We start from the raw sequence: 20,102 nt of genomic DNA on the forward strand, positions 1-20,102 counted from the left end.
GTGCCATATGTTTTCCGCTGGGACCCCAACTAACACAGCTGTCAGTAGGAATTTACTCTAAATGAATTAACGTAAGAGTGCTGGTATCATGCTTAGAAATTCCTACTTCACCTCAAGAGCAGAGAATTAATTAACCTGTGTTTCCTTGACCTGGATTTATGTATATACATTAAAAACAATCTTTAGTCCAGTCCTAATTTTAATGTAAGATGTAAACTAGGAATCCACCTTAATTTTTTTCCCAGTGGCTAGTCAGGTGTCTTAACCTATTTTTTTTAAAAAAACCAAATCTTTCCCTACTGACCTGCAAAGCCACCTTTCATTATGGGATTCCCATTGCACTGGAATCTGTACTGAGCACTGTTTCCTACTGGTATCAAAGTGGTTTTGTTACTGTAGCTTTAAAATACATTTTTAAATCTGGCAAGTCCCTCTCTTTTCTTTTCCCCCAGAATTTTCTTATTCTCATAAGGACTGCTCCAGTTGAACATTAGAATAATTTTGTAAAATTTAGAATGTAAGAGTTAAAAAAAATTGAACATATGCTGAACATTTCCCATAAAATGAGAAGCATCTATAGCCAGACATGAATTTAGTGCCTATTTTGGCTGGACCTCTTCAGCTGTCTCTCTGTGGAGAAACTTAAGACACTTTTAGGATTCACCAGTCAGGGAATTTCATCTCTGATTTTCTGTGGGGAATGGAGGTGTTAATTTAAAGAGGATATGATGTCTGAGATGGACAAAATGTGACTAGAGACAGTATTCAAATGTGCCTTTTGAATTGGTGGTTGCTTTATTTGGAAAACCTTTTTCCAAAGCATTAATGTTATGTGGTGGTTGGCCTCCCAATCAGCCTACAGAATGATACTTGGTCAAAAATGTAGCCAAAATCTTGCACCCTTGCCCCCGTCCTTTTTGTCTATTGTTGTCATCCTAATGCCCAGTGCTTCTGAGGCACGCCAGGTTTCTATGGGAACAGGAGTGGACACTGAGCCAGGGAAGTGCACGCAGAGAACATGGGGCCCCTCCTGGCGCCCCGTCCAGCCTCCCTCCCCACCCCATCCCCAAGAGGGCAGAGGCAGGGCCTGAGATGGAGGAGGGAACTGAAGGAAGCGGGGATGAGAAACACTTGGCAGGGGTGGGATGGGCACTAATCACCAGGAAGCAGGATGGGGAGGGGAGGTCAGCAGGGCGTTTCCTACTTATTCACCTGAGCACCCAACTCCAAGATTCCGCAACATTTCTAACCAACCCCCTCACTCCCTCCTTGCTCAGATTTCTGATGTGAATCAAAACTCAGGACCAGGCCCTAGAGCTGCTTCCTTCCTGCCCTGTCGGGTGCGGGGGAGGCAAGGAAAGGTCACTCCCCCTCCTGCTCTTTTCAACCAGAGACTCTCTTCTTCCCACCCTAAGGGCACCACAGTGAGACAGGAACCCACTGTGTGTTCTTTACCCTCCTGGGTAAACCCAGCTGGGGACTGGGCGTTCTCCAGGTTGGTGGGGGTTGAGTTAGAAGCCGTTGCAATAAGAGCAGCATTTGCTGACATGGGCAGAGGCCATAACTACTGAGAGCTCCAAGGTGGTGCCGGAGCAGCCGGCCAAGGCCCAGGGTGTACTTGCTGTGGAGGCAGAAACTCAGCTTATTTTAAACCTATCACCGGGCACCAGATACACACATGGGGCTGCTCTTCCACAACGTGAGTTATTTATCACAGGTGAGGGTGACAATCACTGCAGCCAGCAAAGCGCCCTCCATATGTCAGGCCCTCAAGGAGACCAGGAGACAGGGGGGACCTTTGTCACAGGGGCAGCTCAGGCTCCTCCAGCCATTCTGGTTCTTGACTGGCCGTTAACCAATACTCACTACTGTATTTCTACTGTATTTAAGGAACAGCCCTTCCAGGGATACCTGGATATTTGGTGATAGTACGTGTTCTCTTGGCAGGGGTGATGGCAGGTTCAGAATGGGGGTAATCTCCCACTGCCCTCCCGTTTATTCCATCACCAGGGTCCCCTCTGGTCTGCAGGGCCCCTCCCAGGACAGCAGCTCAGGTCGGGGTGGAGGGTGGGAGGCGCTGAGGCTGCCAGTGGGGGGAGTACAGCCCCCGCCTCTGAACCGCTGGCGCTGCTGGATGGGGACCACTTTCCCCACCCTAACCCCCTAGCACTTCTGACCTCAAAACACAGACGAGAGTTTATCTCTGTACCCTGCAGAAGCCCACAGGGTCAGCGAAGGGAGAAGATGAAAAGGAAAGACCTTCGTCAACCTCCTCTGGGTTGACGGAGCCCACGGTTCTCAATCCGGGGTGGAGGTTGGCCCCGAGGACTCCCAGCGCCAGAGAGAAGCCCTCCGACACCCGCTCTGAGTCAGTACTGGAACGTGTGTAGCCGCGAGAGCGGTGTCCCTCTGCAGCTCAGGCGCGCCCTGTTTTGTCGCCAGGACCCAGAGCCCTCCTGCTCAGGGAAGCACCCATAACAGTCTCTGGGAAGACAGCAGCACCAGCCCTACCCGTGCGCCTCAACCCGGGAGCTCGAGCCCTCCGTCATTTCCCAAAAAGAGGAGGAGGTTGAGCGAGCTCCAGGGTGGCTGCTGGCCTCTCCTCTCCAAACACTGCTTCCTGCTCCCGCTGCAGAGCGCTCAACCCGCACTCGCCTGAAGAACACAAACACGCTGACCCTTGTCAACAGAGCCCTCCCAACACCTGCCGTTCCAGCTGAGGAGGCCCCGCCTCTTCATCAGGGCCTGGGGAAGGGGTGACAGCGGCCTGACTGTGCCAGGAAAGGCTCTGTTCATGACCCAAAGGCACGACAGGAATCAAATCGAAGCTCCTCCATGCCCACATTTTCTTCCAACATAATTTTATCGTGACTCACCGTCTCCTAACCTGGAGTCCTTGAACTCTCTGAAATCATGGGCAAAATTTTGTGTCACAGGGCATTTTTCTAGGGGAAGGGTCCATTTGTTTCTGCTTCTCAAAGGTATCTATGACCCAAAAGATCCACTGACTTAAGCTGCTGACTGTGTAAGCTCTCCGTGAAGATCTGGGGACCAAAGTGACTCTTCCTTGGTTGGGTCTTCAATGGATCAAAAACTTACTTCTAAGTAACCTAAATAAGGTCTCTTAGCTGGCAAAGGTGGTACTAAATGAGTCACTTAGTGGCAATTGTGAAGAATACTTATGCAAGTTTAAACTCACTTCCAAGTGGGCCTACATCAGCACCGGGACTGTTTCTTCAGCAAAGAGAGAGCCCAAAATAAAATGCCATCTGGCCAGAAGTAAAGGTCAAATGCAGACACATTTAGAGTGCAATGGTAGCTTTCCCAGCTTTGAGAGGGAGTTGGGAAAGAGGTCTTAAGTAGTCTGGCATTTTCCTCAGAGCACATGCTGTGTGGCCAAGATTGTGGGCTGTCGGCCATACAATTTAAGTTTATTACTAACTTAAAGATAACACAATTCTATATAACCAACCAGCTGCAACAGCTCCCATTTTCCCAAACCAAATTCTGGATTCTCACCCAGAGTGAATGACAATGAGGGCAACAGAAGGGGAAAAAATAAACAGGAACATTCACTACATCCCCAGAGGCAGTTAGTCGTATGGTCAAGGTCACAGCCCAGATGTGTTATTTGATAAGAACTTACTACTCCCATTTGTTATACGTTTTAAACCAAATGATTTTTCACTTAGGATATAATGTACAAAACTTCTAGAAATTAAGACGTGATGAATCGGAAGCCTCTTGGGTGGAAAACAATACCTTTATTTTGCTGAGTTTCATTTGGATTTTCTTAGACACCAGATCAGACCAGTACTTCTCTCCTAAGAAGTCCCAAAACATTCTTCCAAGCAAGGCATTCACCCAGGCTTCCTGTTCTTCCTCCTCAGAGGGTGGAACCTCTGGCAACTGGTAAAAGAAAAAGGACCAGAATTAACTAGAAAGCAACTGGAGAGCAAGCCAGGGGCTTATTTTTATAAAGTCACTGAAGGTCCCTCCCTCTAGAGAAGGGGGACCGGCCACATGAGTCGTATTTCTTCCCTATAAATGACAAGTCCCACGTTGTATCAGTGAATAGAAAAGGAGAAACAAAAGCCACCATCACAGATAAAAACTCTTTGTCTATATTCTTCTTCTACCAGTCTTCTTGTGAACCAGCTAATATTTCATACAATTAGCTCAGCCGTATTACTCTACCCCTCCCCTCCCCTCAAATTAGCTTGGTACCAACATTCTAAGTCAATGACACATCTGATCAAACGTCTGCCTCTCTTTCTTCCAGCTAAGGCTCCCAGGACATGTAACCGTCGAGCCGGTCTCACCAGGCAGCCCCAGAGTTTCTCAATGCCCAGGACTCTCACATTCAGCCTGACTCTTGGGAGCTCATGATTCTCCTGGGCGAGGGGCAGAGAGTGCTTAGAAATACTGGTGTCTGGGTCTTGTATCCAGCGATACTGATTTAAGTGGGTATGAGGATTTTTAGAAACTCTCTCACTGATGTAATGAACAGGTGAGGTTGAGACCCACAGCCCTGGATTAGAGAGAGGAATTCTGTGAAACTCCTACAGCTGTTCTCACCCATCTCAGCCCCGTGAAACACCCTGGGCTTCAGCTCCACTTGATACAATCCACCTGAAACATCTGTTGGGGCCAGTGTGCAAGGTGGGAAAAGAGCAAACCCTGTTAGCCTCCAATTTCCAAGGCTAAGAATTGGACCATGGATTCTTGCCTGGAGAGGGCCAGGGTCGGGGTGAAGCAGAAGGGAGAAGCAGCCGTGACACCCACGGACGGTGCGGTAGTGCAGGCAATGCTTGGTGGTGTCCACTGACCCCACGCCAGGCTCTATGATAAGATTCCTTCTCAGGTTTCCTCATTTACATCTCACAATACCCCGGAAAGACAGAACTTTTACTTCTATTTTAGGCAGGAGCAAACAGACTGGGAACTGTTCAGCACCCTGCCCGAGGCCCCTGATTCATCAGCACAGCCTGACTCACAGCCTCCTCCCTGTCTCCCACCTGCTGTGTCCGGTGGGAGGAAGGGGGCGTGACGGCCCGGGGGGGGGGGGGTGACAGACATATCCTTGTGCCGAGGTCTCTAATTAGGTGATAGCCTTATAGAAACAATTCGCCTTGGAAAGCAAAGACTAAAAGAACGAGAAATGCAGGAATCTGTGGATTGCTCACCCTTTCTCTTCCCTCTACGGTTTGTACAAATGCATCTGCCCTGCCCTCACGGCTGCCTGCAGCCATCACCTACACCAGACGCCTCACGTCTCTGTGCTCCAGCGTGGGCTCACACCGGTGATGTCTGTCTTGCGCAGCCGTGACCACGCCCCCACACAGCTGTGTCCTAAGCCGGGGGCAGAGTACACGGGTGGCCTGGTGCTTGTGGATTTGACACTTAGAGATCTGATGACCTGTGAGTGTCCTAAAGGCCTGTGGCAGGGACTTATGTGTGATTTTTCTGAAGCCTGGGGTCCTTGGGGTCTGACTCAGTTGAACTGGTCACTGAGCTTGTGCAGGGCCTGGAGGGCTGCCCAGCACCCACCTGTCCTCCGCTCGCATCAGGGCTTGTGCCGTCTCTCGCTTTGGGGGCCTGGGGGTTCACCTGCATTTCTCAGTCTAATGTTACTGCATATAAGCAGGGATATCCTATGTTCTAGGAGTCCTTCAAATTGGGGTATTTTCAAAGTTCTCCCTTATAAATGTCGGCGAGTCTCATTAAAAAAAAAAAAGTTAAACTCTGGTTTAAAAAATAATACATGTTGGTCACTGCATTTCAGAAGACATGGCTCTAGCTGCCTTGTGTGAATGGCTGTAAGGGTCCCCTCTCTGTGCTCTTCTGGTGCTGTAAAGGCTTCTGATATTAACCGAGGCATCTCTACCACCAGGTTCTGGATGGTCGAGTGGAAGCCTGTGCCCAGCGGGCACTTAGTCATGCCTCAGGCTGTACATGGTTTTTGGAATCGCTTTTCTCTCTGCCTGAACATCTGCACCCCACCCCGAGGGGATCTGGTCTAGCTTTTCTGAGGTTACCGTCTTTGAGTCACATCAGATTATCTATGCAGACTTCTGAGTAAACACTCACCCAGGGACAATACCCTCCTCCCCCAGGGATCCAGGCAGTGCCAAGAGGCTGCCCACGCAGGGCAGTGCACATCTCACTCAGATCTGTAGCCTGCACAAGAGAAGAGGTTACTTTTTCCCTTCTCACGTGGGAGAGTTGACTCTACTAACCTTTCCTTACAAACCTAGTTATTCACAGGAAACAGGTTTAACAACACAAAATAGCATGAAACAAAGGCTATTTCACAACTTTTGTCCAAGCCAAAGGCATATGATGTGGAAACAAATTTCTGAAATAACTGACAAGGAGGTTGTTTTTTCTTTTCAACTGTTCCCTTTTCTAATGCAGGCTTCTCTCCACAGACTCACTGGGAACAAAGAAAAATCCATGAGCAGCAGAACACTGACAATGCATCAAAGCAGCTTTATGAACAAAATCTGGATTCAACAGGCTGCTAGGAAGAACTCATTTCCAATGGAAGTCATACAAATTTAAGACCATCAACAATAAATGTGCACACATATCCTAATGCTGCTGTTTGGCTGCAGGAAGGAATGTGAGAAGCAGATTCACTTTACCATTTCAATTAAAGATGTACATTTAGAAAGGGTACGTTTCTAAAAATGGCTTCCAAAATAAAGTTTAGAGAGTTCAATGGCCCGAAGCTAAAGCAAGACTATTGTAACTGTCTGAGTAGCTCTTGGGAGATATTTTATTAAAAACCAACCTGTAAAAAGAAAATAGTACAGATTTACTTTTTGTGGTGTAACTTTTCCTATTACAAATAGCCAGGCGATCAGCCCAGCTTTTTAAGGGCAAAGGCAGCTTGGTGGCTTTGCTGCTAAGGTCTGGTCGCACACTATCTGATGTCATGAGGGCTTCACAAAGGGCTGCCTGGCCCAGGAGAGGGCACAGCGGAAGACCCTCCCGGTTAGCTGTTTCCCCGATTACAAAAACAAGCATGTTTACTAGAGAAAACACCCATAATCTCATTATCCAGATATACTTATTTAAAACATTTTAACTATATTTCAGTCTGTTTTCAATGTGTGTATATATATATATATATATTTTTTGTTTAAGAATACATAACTTTAAAAAATAAGCATAACTAACATGGTTTTGTATCCTTTTTAAAAAACAGATTTATTGAGATATAATTCACATACCATACAATTCACCCATTTAAAAAGCATCATCAGTGGTACTGGTATATTCAGAGTGTGAGGGCATCACCACAATCAATTTTAGAATATCTTCATCACCCCCAAAGAAACCCTGTATCCACGAGTGGTCATTCCCCATTCCTCCCAGCTCCATCCCCACCAGCCCAAGGCAACTAACGACATATCTGTCGTAGTGAATCTGCCTATTCTGGACATTTCACAAAATGGAATCACACAATATGTGTTCCTTTGTGGCTGACTTCTTGCACAAAGCATAATGTTTTCAAGGTCATCCATGCTGTAGCATGTATCAGTACATCATTCCTTTTTATTATGGAATAATATTCTATTATGTGTATATACCACACTTTGTCCATTCTTCAACTGAGGGATATTTGAGTTGTTTTCCACTTCTTGCTATTGTGAATAACACTGCTATGAACAGTTGTGTACAAGTTTTTGTGTGGACCTAGATTTTCATTCATTTCTCTTGGATATACACACAGGAGTGGAACTGCTGGATCATAAACCTCTATGTTTAACTTTCTGAGGAACCACCAACTGCTTTCCACAGCAGCTGCATCATTTTACATTCCCACTGTTACAAGGGTTCCGGTTTCTCCACATCCTCGTGAATCATTGTTATTATCTGTCTTTTTTATTCTAGCCATCCTAGTGGTTTGGACGTGGCATTGCATTATGGTTTTGATTTGCATTTCCCTGATGGCTAATGACTGAATATCTTTTCATACACTTGCTGGCCAGTTGTATATCTTCTTTGCAGAAATATCTATCCAGATCCTTTGCCCATTTCTTAATTGGGTTATTTACCTTTTATTATTGAATTACAGGAGTCCTTTATATATTCTGGGTACAAAACCCTTAGACATATGATTTGCAAGCTCTGTGGGTTGTCTTTTCATGTTCTTGATAGTACTGTTTGCACACAAAAGTTTGTAATTTTGATGAAGTCCAATTTACCTATTTTTTCTTTGGTTGTGTGTATTTTTGGTATCCTATCTTAGAAGTCTTTACACCTAGCCCCAATTCACAGAGATTTACTCCTATATTTTATTTGAAGAGTTTCATAGTTTTAGCTCTTGCCTTAAGGTCCATGATCCATTTTGAGTTAATTTTTGTATACGGTGTGAGGGAGGGGTCTGACCTCATTCTTTTGCATGTGGATGTCCAGTTGCCCCAGCACTATTTGTTGAAAAGACTATTCTTTCCCCCACTGAACTGTCTTGGCACTCTTGTCTGTAGTCTTCCTAGAATTTATTTTTAAATTGGATATATGGCTTTATATTTTTTACTTATTGTATGATAAACACTTTGCAATTCTACTTTTAAATGTTTAAAAAGCTGACTCTGAGCTTGGAAAGGGGAAGCCTTGGGAAACCATTCTGCCAATTAAGATTTCCTGGTTTCTGTTTGATTCCTGTTTGCTTTGTTGAGTTCTTATCTCCTGATAACACCAAACAGGATGTAGTATCTTATGATCCAGTTTGTAGGTAACAAGATAATTAGTGGAACTAGCAATAATGGAGACAGGACTCTCCAAACCTGGGGCAGCCTACATGACCTTTAAGTATTTCTGAAAACCTTGCATTGAAAAGGAGCGTGGCAGTGCCTGATGTGATCTGAACACCAGAGCCTCACACTTGGTGAACAAGCACAGCACTGCCTCACCAATGGTCCTCCCTCCCAGGCAGGCTGCTTCAGGGCATAAAGAACTAGTAGCCTCCCTGGCCTCACACCTTTGAGTAAATCCACAGGCTGCCCGTGGGGTCTCCCTTCCTGAGGCACCAACACTAGGGGTAATACTATCCCACCTTTAGACATTTCTTAAAAGAGTTTCTTCATTTTCTTAATTGCTGTTTATATCTTCTCCACCTCAGCAAGATGATCAGGCTCTGGGTCTCCTCAGCCAGCCTCATGGTCTCACTATTCTAGAGGTGAAGCTGCCTGAGAAGAGAGAAAATGGCGCCAAGATCACAGGGGTTTGGAGACTTCAGAGGCTGGTACAGTCTGTGTTTGTGAGATAAAGCGGAGTCACAAGGGCAAGTCAGGGCTCAGCGACCGATCACTAATCACTAAACATCTGGAGAACCAGGCCCTTCCTCCAAAAGAGCAGTATTTTATAATTCAAATGTTGAGCTCCAAAGTGATTTCAGAATCCCCCGAACTTGTTTTTAATTATTATGGGTAAGAATAACTACCAGAAGTGTTCTAGCATTGTTTAATACAAACCTAGTCTACATCTACTAATTATCACTGGCTGTTTTTAACATTGGTTTGGCTCCTGAGCACCAGTGGCCCTACTCACCTCCTGACCCAGTTCAGCACTGGGCCATGTGTGAGAAAGGAGGCTGAGTGTGTGGAAGGCGCCGTTAGACCTGGAGCCCTCAGGGTGAGAGATGCTTTGAACGTGGCCTGTAAGAAGCAGCAGCAGGGTGGGGCAAAGGCTGGTGCTGTGTCCCAAGCTCCTTGTATAGAAGAGGAGGGGGCATGCTACCCTGGGTAAGCGTCTGGGTGGTGCCGACACTGATGAAGTGACAGTGTAACTTGAAGAGGTGTCAAATCCTTTGTGTCTCTGAGCCCTTTCAGTTCCTCTTGGACTCATGACAGCAGAGGCAATATGAACCCAAAGAAATAACCTGGTCGTCTTTGGCAGGAAGGATGAGCACTAATGACCACGTCCAAAAGGTTCACATTTGGCAAAATTGTGGGGAAACAGGCATTCTTATTACCAGTGGGAATGAACACTGGTGCAACCCTTATGGAGAGGCATTTGGCAATATCTAACAAAACTACATGTGAGTTTACATTCTGACATTCTCGTAAGATATCACCTTGAAGATATACCCGCAACAACACAAAAATACACATATACAAGGTTGTTCATTGCAGCACTGTTTGTAATTGCAAAATATTACAAACCACACATACGCCCATATAAGAGAATGAATATACTATGGAACATTCACACAATGGAGTCAGTCTTTGCAGTTGCTGAAAAACAAGAGGAAGGGGAGATATCTAAGAACTGATGTGGAGTGATTTCCAGAATGTACTGGCAAGTGAAAAAAGCGTGCAAAAGAGTATCCATGGCGTGCCACCCTTTGAGGTAAGACAGGAGGGGAAATGAACCCAGAGAGGATGAGCCAGAGACTAATGAGACCGGTTCACTACTGGGGTGGGGGTGGGGTGATGGCATGGATGAATAGAAGGAAAAGGGCGGGGGAGACGGCACTTTTCTGAATATGTCTTTGTACAGTTTTGGTTTTGGGAACCATGTTAATGCTTCACAGGAACAGAAAAGAAAAGAAAATTAAAGAGGGGGTGGGGGAAGGTCCTCATTTGCTCGAATTACAGAATTAAAGAGAAATAAAACTAGTAAAGAACTATCTCCACTGAAAAGGAAAGCATGAAAAGTAATAAAAAGAGCATAGGAATAAATACTGTAGCAGACCTTATTTCTCAAAAATGGTGCAATGATACTTCCCATCCCAGATGCTCTTCTAAGAATTTGCTACTCCTTCAGCTCAGCAGAGGTGGAATCTATGCCCCTCTCCTTGAAGCTGGGAGGGCTTTTTGACTACTTTGACTAATGGAGCAGGAAGGAAGTGACATTACTTTACTTCTGAGATTAGGTCATAAAAAGCCCACCTGGCTCTTTCTCTAGGGACGCTTGTGCTTGAAACCCAGTCACCACACTGAAGGAAGCCCAGGCCACATGGGGAAGAACCGAGGCCCACAGCCCCCAGCCCTAGCTGAGCTCCCAGCCACCACCCAGCAACTACTTGCCAGCCATGCAAGTGCCATCTTGGAAGCAGGTCCTCCAGCCCCCCGTCCAGCCTCCCCAGCTGACACTGCATGGAACAGAGAGAAGGTTTTACTGCTAGGCCCAGTCAAATTACAAATCTGTGAGCAAAATAAATCACTGTTATTGTTTTAAGCCATCCCATTTGGGGCTATTTGTTACACGGCAATAGATAACTAAAACATACATCTATACCTTATTCATGACTGTCTCTACTACCAGACCACTCCTGAGAGCCAAGACGCGGCCCACACATGCTTCAGGCAGGCCAAGTAGACGTGGGAGCCCAGCGCTAAAGCTCACGCACTTGCTTCAAAAGCCCCTCTTTCAAAGACAGTTGCCTGTGTTCACACAATTCTGGCTCTCTGGTTGCCTAGCCCATGCAGATTAGAACCATTAGATTAGGGGTAGGGGTGGGAGATGAGGATAAGCACTCAAGGAAAGGCAACTAGAAGGACACACACTAACACCAGCCAACAGACAAGTGACAGAAAATGCTGCAGAGTCTGTGGTCTGGGATGGTTCAGACGGGGGTGAAAGGCCTGACCTCGATAGCCCTGCAGGACAACAGGCCTGAATTTCCATGTGTTGTATTAAGTCTTTAAATCACCAGGAAAAAGATTAAATCATCCCTGCCTGCTCTGCCTAAGGGGGACAGGAAGCGCAATGTGGTTTTTAAAGACTTTAATCAGACTTAACTTAGAAGATGAAAAGAAGGTTCTGGTGTTTAAAGGGGTTAAGTGCTAAGTACCTGGAAAAAAGGTTTGTACCAGAGACACCCCCACCCCACCCCAGCGACAGCAGCGCAAGGTTGAGGGGTCAGGCTCTGTGCCAGCAGGACCTCCCAGGCCCTCCTGGGGCTTCCACAGACCCCAGTGATTACACGATACAACAGGCACATGTAACACATACTGAGGAAGCGATGTTCTAAAACTTTTGTTTTTTTAATTTACAGAACTCTTTTTTAAAAAGCAAGCATTTATTTATTAGATCCTTTTCTTACATCACACAATTCTCCTCCTGATTTTCCTGAGTCTAATGAGAATCCAGACAGCTGACAGCCCAGGCAGAAAGGGAATTAGGGGGAGTGGGACTCACTGTTGGTAAACAGGACATTTCCAGAGCAGGTTTCTATTACCCCACTCTAGCTTAGAGGGAAGTCTACTTCCCACTCTAGCTGGTAACTTAGGTCAGAGGGGGAGGCGGTGGGTCAGAGGCCAGCAAAGGCATATGGTCTTTTTTGGCCCTGACAAAGTAGGCTGGGTGAAGGTTCTGGGGCCTCTTCCACACTGAAGAGGGTCAACAGAACGACTAAAGCCTGAAAGCACAAACAGGATGGTACCAAATGCTTCCCGTTAACAGAAATACAGTCACTATAAGAGGTTAAACACTTTAGTAACTGAACATGGAAGAAACAGGCTTCGTGCTCCACGGGCGGGAGGCTGTGCCTCAGAACCTGAGGGGGCGTAGCGGCTGGAGGCCTCAGGTCAAGCACAGTCTGAGAATGACCCACCAAGACGGCAGTCCTGGCAGCCAAAGGGCCTCGGAGTCTCAGATCAGGTTTTGTGCACTCCATCACTTAGCAACTGTGACATTAAGCTACTTAACTCCTGTGAAGTTTGGTTTCTCCATCTATAATATGGAGAGAATACCACCTGGTTTGCAAGACTGTTCAAGGGATCTATTACAGTGCCTTACAGACTCTGACATATGGCAGCTTATATTAGTCATCTTATCACAAATGATCTTGAGTCAATGTCCAGCTTGTTACATTTTGCAAATAATGCATATGGTAAACCTTCAAAAGCCCTGGACAGAGCTGAGGAGTCTGAGAATTTGAGTATACAATGGTTATTAAGGAATTAGACCTCTATTGCTAATGATTCTGTGAATTTCCCTACTGATGGCCCAGTTGCTCAGGTCAAAAGCTAGGGGTAATCTCTGACTCCTTTGGTTCTCCCCACCCCACATGGAACTCATCTGCAAATCCAGCCAGCTCCCCTCCAACAGTATCCCCAAGGCCGCCACTTCTCACCACCTGCTATGACCACCTCAGCCTAGCCCCTTCCTCCTGCTGCCCCTTCTCCAGTCTCCACGGAGAGCCACGTGACTTTTTACACTCAAGTCAGATCAACATCAGCCCCTGCTCAAAACCCTCCCAGGGCCTCCCATGACCGATCGGACGAGGAATTGATCTCACGAGGCCCTGCCTCTGTCCCTTGCTCACTGTCACCTACGCTGACCTCACCACAGTTCCTTGAATACTCCAACCACAGGCCTGCTTCAGGGCCTTTGTACTTTCTGGTCCCCGCACCTGGAATGCTCCTCTCACACAGATCGCCAGGGCTCACTCTCTCACTTTGGTCAGGTCTCTGCCCAAATGTCACGTCCTCAAAGAGGCTGTCCTCGACCCCAATCTAAAACAGCAGTTCTGGCCACTTTCCATCCTCCCTTATTTGTCTTTATTTTCATGCTTATTGGCACCTGATGTTTGCTCTTTGCAGCTTGCTGTCTCCCTGACTAGAGTCCAAGCTCCCTAAGAGCACAGCCCTCATCTGTCTGGTTCAGCACTGTGTCCCCAATGCCTAGAACAGGGCCTGGTACAAAAGAGGCGCTCAAAGGGCTTATGTATGAGGAAATGAATCTAAGAGCAAAAAAGCTACCCCCAGGTAGCCAGCTTTACCTTCTTCCCAGCTGTGGGGCTGCTCTCCGCACTCTGCGCTGGGCTCCTTTGGGGGCTTCGGTTTTCTTGGGGGACACACCTGGCCATGTACACACCGTAGTCCAGAAGCATCTTCTGCCGTACACTGCCCGCTAGCTCCTTCTGCTTCGGCTGGGGCATGACCTCCTCCACGCTGCCCTTGCTGCTGCTGCGGCTGTGGGTCAGGTGCCCCGAGGGACTGTTGTGTCTGCTGTGTGACGGCAAAACCCCTGCAGCAAAGAAGTGATGGCTGTTAACACAGATGAGGAAAACGACGGCAAAGGAAATGGAACACAGAGCAAACTCCACTGGGTACAGTTGAAAAGCAGCTAAAATGCTATAAATGACTATTTAAAATATACATATTTATAAGGTTATTTCCCACCCTGAAAGACACCTTCCATTGTAATGATAGATAACTTTTTAGAACAGTTTTTATTCTTCTTCAAGACAATTCAGAGGAATGGGAGCCATGATACATATCTGGTAGGTACCTTTTTCTTTTTTTCTGGTGCTCTCTTGGGGTCAGATGAAGGACTGACACAGCCCAAGGGGCACACAGAAAGTGGGCAGAAAGCTAACTGGAATTGCCATAAGCTGTGGATGGACAAACATCTTTCATTCATTCATTCAACACATTTTTCATCGAGCACTTTCTCTGGGCCAACTCCACATTAAAAAGAATAATAAGACATACACAGTCCCTGCCCTTGAACTTGGGCACCTAGGCAAATAAATCACAATTTTCTGTAATAAGCACTGTACTGAAGCATGACTAAAGGACTTTCAGGGCAGAAGGGACAGGGTGAGTCCCTCTGCCCAAGAGCCAAGAGGCGCTTCCTCCAGCAGTGACTTTCACAGATAGTGACCTCTGGACTGCCCCTTGAAGAAACAGTTGGCATTTTCCCGGCCTAGGTGGGGGAAGAGCATTCCAGGTAGAGGGAACAGCATACGCAAAAAGCAATGACAGGGCACAGTATGTCTGGAGGACGGTGAGAGATTCAGTGCTGTTCCAAGCAAAGTACATGGGACAGAGGGATAGGAAATGAGCAGAGGGGCGGGGTAATCGATGGCAAATGCAGTGAGTCAGGAGGCCAAGGATTCTGTGCTTCGATGGCAATCTCAGGCGTGGAGGTCATGTTGAAGGCCAGGAGCTTGAGAGCATAAGCTGCCTTCTCACTGGCCTTCTTATTATAACTAGGGTTCTCCTTCTGCTGCTTCTCTCAGAGGAGCCACAGTACATAAACATAAATATTGATATAATCTTTAAGGAACCAGCAAAGGCAAAAAAAATACATCTGCAAATGGTTCCATCACTGGTTAAATGATTCAGTACAAAGTATTGCAGTGAGCAGCCTAGAAGGCAAATAATCCATGAATACACCTTAGGCGGCAGACAGTCATCAATTCACGGTGGTCTTCCTCTCTTCCTACCCGGGACTCTCTCTTGATTCTCCCACGGGCCCTTTAAAAATACATAAGCATTTAGCACACATGTCATTACCTGGTTTACTTCCAGAGACACCAGGTGGCTTCCTGGTTTCCAACTTCAGCTTAGATGCCAGAATAAATCTCCTAAACCACTCCTCTTTTTCTCGGCCAGTTCTCCCAAAGAGATAGAGTATTTGATCTCGCTGGCCAGATCGTGTTCCCTCCTGAGGGTGGGTTGGCTTCTTAGGGTCCTCGCCTCCCAACTCCCTCTCAGCTGGTGGCTTTTCTTCAGAAGTCTCTTTATCAGTCTGGGCCTTAGACATAAAGTCATCTTGTCGACCAAGCTCGATACAAATGGGGTACTTTTTATTCCAGATTCGCTTTCGAGCCAAACTTTTAGGCACAAGATAAATCTACAGAGAAAGGGAAAGGATTTACACTCTAAATTAAGAATTGGCTACGTTGTGCATTACTACTGTGCAGAGCACAAATGCAAACTTCATAGTATTTTTGACTAAAATGATGAACGTGAAAGAATTACAACCTGTCCATAACGTGACTTTAGAAACTAGAATTTTTAGAAATGACTTATCTTTCAAAATAATTCCAGAAAGTAGATATTCAAGAATTTCGCACGAGTTACAAATATCTACGATTTTCAGGTAACAGTAGCAGAATAATTATTTAATGGATTATCATCAACTAAGTTTGGATATCAACTGAGTTTAATGACCCTGGGCCAAACCTAAGCTGGGGGGAAAAAGATGAATTTATCAAATTAGATCTTGATGGGAAGCTCAAGTTTATCAACCACAAGTTAAGAATAAATTTGTCAAAAAACTATTTTAAATAATTCTGCCATTTTGGAGAAACTCAAAGATCACTCACAAGATTTACAAGCAAAGAGAACCTATAGCTTTTTGGAATAACAAATAATTTACATTTCTCAAAAGCAGAAGTATACTTTATCAAAATGTGGTTATTTTGCATAATTTTCCATAGTTTTCACATTTACAGAGCTTGCGTTAGTTATTAGCCTAGCACCACCACACGTGGCTTTTGTTTGACCAAAAAAATTAACTCTCAAAGTCAGAAGAGTGTATGATGCCTTTGCTTCTCAGAGTGTGGTCTGTGGACCAGCAGCATGGATATCACCTGGGAGCTCATAAAAATGCAGACTCTCAGGCCCTACTCATAGTTGCTGAATCAGATTCTGTACTTTGAAAGATGCTCAGGTGATTCATATGCACGTTAATGTTTGAGAGGCACTGCTCTAAATTACACTAATACTTTAAACACACAACCTTTTAAGGGGAAAAATTACAGTAAAGCGTCCAAGATTCCAAATGCTTTTCATTCATCTAAGCTTCCAAATTAGTTGGGCTCACCTTGCTGTCGGACAGGTCGTAGATTTTCTGGCTGACGTAGGTCACCTCTGGCTTTGTTTCATTGTAGCTTGCCCTCCTGGATATATTTTTATTGGGCTTTGAAAGCCTTACGGTCCCACCCTCAAGTCGAACAAAGACTGAATGTGTCAAAGTCGCATGGTAAGTTTCTGGATCATAGTTGTAAATCTCATTCATCCATCCCTGATGGAGAAAAACTTCCTTTAGTAAAATCAGAATAAGCAGACACCTGATTCAGTATGAAAATGATGACCACTCTGGTATTCAGGGCACTGAAACCAAACTTGACTACGATGCAAGTATTAACTTACTGACGACAAGAGGTTGCTGAGACAAGTCTCTGAGCTTGAAGGATAATTGTGCTGAGGGGTGATCTGGTATGTTTTTGTTAACTAAAAACCTGGATTTAGGGGGAGAATGACAATGTCCATTTTCCTAAATAATTAAAGCTTTTCTTTCTTTTCTTGAAAGCTGAAAGGCAAATCAGGAAACTCAAAAGTTTAGTTCATGTAAATAGAAGAAGTTGTCTCGGCCTGACCTCCTCTGGGGACAAGTAATCCCAGTCTGGCCTTCTTAATTAAGCAGACACAGCCCACCTGCAAACAATCTTTGACATTTCACAGACCATATTAACTCATGTTACCTTACCACTCCCCATCTCTAGCTCAGCGAAATCACACAGTAAAGCAGATGATCGAGACTTAGGCATTAAATAAATCACAGGTATGATCAATGGTATGTCAAAATTCAAAGATATGTAGTAACTTAAATGAATAAAGTCGTGTTCCAGGTTCCCCCCCACCCATTAATATGTTTAAGAATCAACGTATGAGTACTGAGAGCAAACATGTTGAAGGTATGAACAACACTCAAAACCCTTACACACAACAAAACAGTGCTAAAGCTAGTCTCAGAGCTGTAATCAGTATTCATCATTTAACACTCTGCCAGCCCCACGGTACTTTTCCAGATGACATGCGTGGTCCAGATCTCTTTGAAAGAAGTTCTCTAGGGAATTTTAATTACTGTGTTCCCACTCCCCTCACTTTATGTCTTTGAAATGAGCAGAGAAATGCTGAAGATCACTACAGTAGAGTTGGGATTGTCATTCTTCTCAAGGAATAGCCATTTCCACGGTGAGTATTTGAGTCTCACACTAAAATCTTGAATTAAGAGCCTCGGCAAGTGAGGGGTGCTCAAAATTCTCTTTTATTCATTCATCCATTCATCCAAACATGCAGTGAATCTTTCTATGTGCCAAGCAGTGTGTCAGGAGTTGATACAAAGATTTTAAAAAGAATAGCATTTTCTCCACACCCTCTCCAGCATTCATTGTTTGTAGATTTTTTTGATGATGGCCATTCAGACCGGTGTGAGGTGATACCTCACTGTAGTTTTGATTTGCGTTTCTCTAATGATTACTGATGTTGAGTATGGAGGTTCCTTAAAAAACTAAAAATAGAACTACCATATGACCCAGCAATCCCACTACTGGGCATATATCCTGAGAAAACCATAATTCAAAAAGAGACATGTACCACAACGTTCACTGCAGCACTATTAACAATAGCCAGGACATGGAAGTAACCTAAGTGTCCATCAACAGATGAATGGATAAAGATGTGGCACATATATACAATGGAATATTACTCAACCATAAAAAGAAACGAAATTGAGTTATTTGTAGTGTGGTAGATGGATCTTGAGTCTGTCATATAGAGTGAAGTAAGTCAGAAAGAGAAAAACAAATACCGTATGCTAACATATATAGAATCTAAAAAAAAAAAAAAAGGTTCTGATGAACCTAGGGGCAGGACAGGAATAAAGACTCAGATGTAGAGGATGGACCTGAGGTCATGGGGAGGGGGAAGGATAAGCTGGGATGAAGTTAAGAGAGTGGCATGGACATATATACACTATCAAATGTAAAACAGGTAGCTAGTGGGAAGCAGCTGCATAGCACAGGGAGGTCAGCTCGGTGCTCTGTGACCACCTAGAGGGGTGGGATAGGGAGGGTGGGAGGGAGATGCAAGAGGGAGGGAATATGTATACATATAGCTGATACACTTTGTTATATAGCAGAAACTAACACAACATTGTAAAGCAATTATACTCCAATAAAGACGTTTAAAAACAACAACAACAACAACATTCTTGACCCAAGGGTACTCCCAGAACAGTAGAGAAGAACTGGTCTTCACTTCACCATCCTATGACCCCACTAGAGTAACTATTAAAAAAAAGTCCTCACAAAGAATATCCTGAGTGTGTTATTGGAAATAAAAACAGACAAACATGCTTCTTTATCATTGGGGGTATGTGTTTGTGTGTGTGTGCGTGTGTGTGTGTGTGTGTGTGAAATTTATGAGCCAATTATATGGATTTATACACCTCAGTAGATCTTTTGCATGAGCTAGGAATATCTCACCCTCTTCCCAACGAGTCATTGCATCTATTAAAAAATGTTGGATGAGTAAGCAGTGGCCATGGGAAGAGAGTGTAATCTAGGTGTTTGTAAAGAAACAGCAATGATCAAAGCAATGAAGCAAAAAAGGGGACAAGCGATACAGAACACAGTGAGGCCTGAAGTGGACTGAACTGTTGGAGCATCAGTTTGGGTGGGCTTATTTTGCTAAGTATAGAACTAAGCATGATTTTTGGTTCACAGTTTTTTGTCTTTTTCTTTAGTCTGTTATTATGGTGAAGTACGTTCATTGATTTTTGAATGTTGAACAGTTCGCATTCTTGGGAAGATTATGCATGGGTCATGACGTGCTGAAGCTGGACTATACCAGCTCATGAGAGCTGATTCTACACATCTTTTCCCAACTCCACATTCAGTGACCTTATGTTGGTAACTTGCAACTGGCCACGGTGGGAGATTTACACCATGGAAATCAGTACAAAGAGGGCTCCCCCCACCAACCGGAGAGCCAGTTTACCAGCACAACACTATTATTATCCTTTATATACACTGCTGAATTTGGTTCGCTAGTGGTTTGTTCATTTGTCCAAGTGCATGAAGGAAGTTGGTCTATAGTCTTTTTGCAGTATCTTTTGGTATTATTATCTAGCCTCATAAAATGAGCTGGGAAGTGTTCCTCCTATTTTCTGGAGGAGTTTGTGTAGAATTAATATTTCTTCCTTAAAGGTTTGGTAAATTTGCCATGGAAGCCATGTCGATCCGGAGTTTTCTTTGTAGAAAGGTTTTAAACTATGAATTCAATTTCTTTAGTTACTCTTGGACTATTCAGGTTATCTATTTCTTCTTGAGTGGGCTTTGATAGTTTATCTTATAAGGAAATTTGTCTGTTTCATCTAAGTTATCCAGCTTCTGGGCATAATGTTGTTTGTAATATTTCCCTATTATTCTTTCAATGTCTGTAGAGTCTGTAGTGATGTCCTCTCTTTCAGTCCTGATGTTGGTAACATTTCTTTTCTAATATAATCATTTATTGCTATTAATTTATCTCTAAGCACTGCATCAGCTGCAATTTTTGATTTGC

The 20,102-nt window shown here is 44.8% G+C and overlaps 1 protein-coding gene across 3 annotated transcripts in view; it reads right to left on the reverse strand.

Moving 5' to 3' along the window:
* Positions 1–20,102, reverse strand: part of TEX2 (testis expressed 2) — a 107,403-nt gene that overhangs the window by 25,065 nt on the left and 62,236 nt on the right. For all 3 annotated transcript variants that reach the window (XM_022589157.3, XM_089901419.1, XM_022589158.3), the window contains exons 3-6: positions 16,579–16,779; positions 15,264–15,603; positions 13,742–13,989; positions 3,763–3,909 (exon numbers count right to left, since the gene is read on the reverse strand). In XM_022589157.3, coding sequence (XP_022444865.1) covers positions 3,763–3,909; positions 13,742–13,989; positions 15,264–15,603; positions 16,579–16,779 — 936 coding nt within the window. The remainder of the gene's footprint in view (positions 1–3,762; positions 3,910–13,741; positions 13,990–15,263; positions 15,604–16,578; positions 16,780–20,102) is intronic.

This window comes from Delphinapterus leucas, chromosome 19 (assembly GCF_059928025.1).
Source record: "Delphinapterus leucas isolate spDelLeu-1000000601 "Yukka" chromosome 19, BTC_Dleu_Yukka2, whole genome shotgun sequence".
Lineage (NCBI taxonomy): Eukaryota > Metazoa > Chordata > Mammalia > Artiodactyla > Monodontidae > Delphinapterus > Delphinapterus leucas.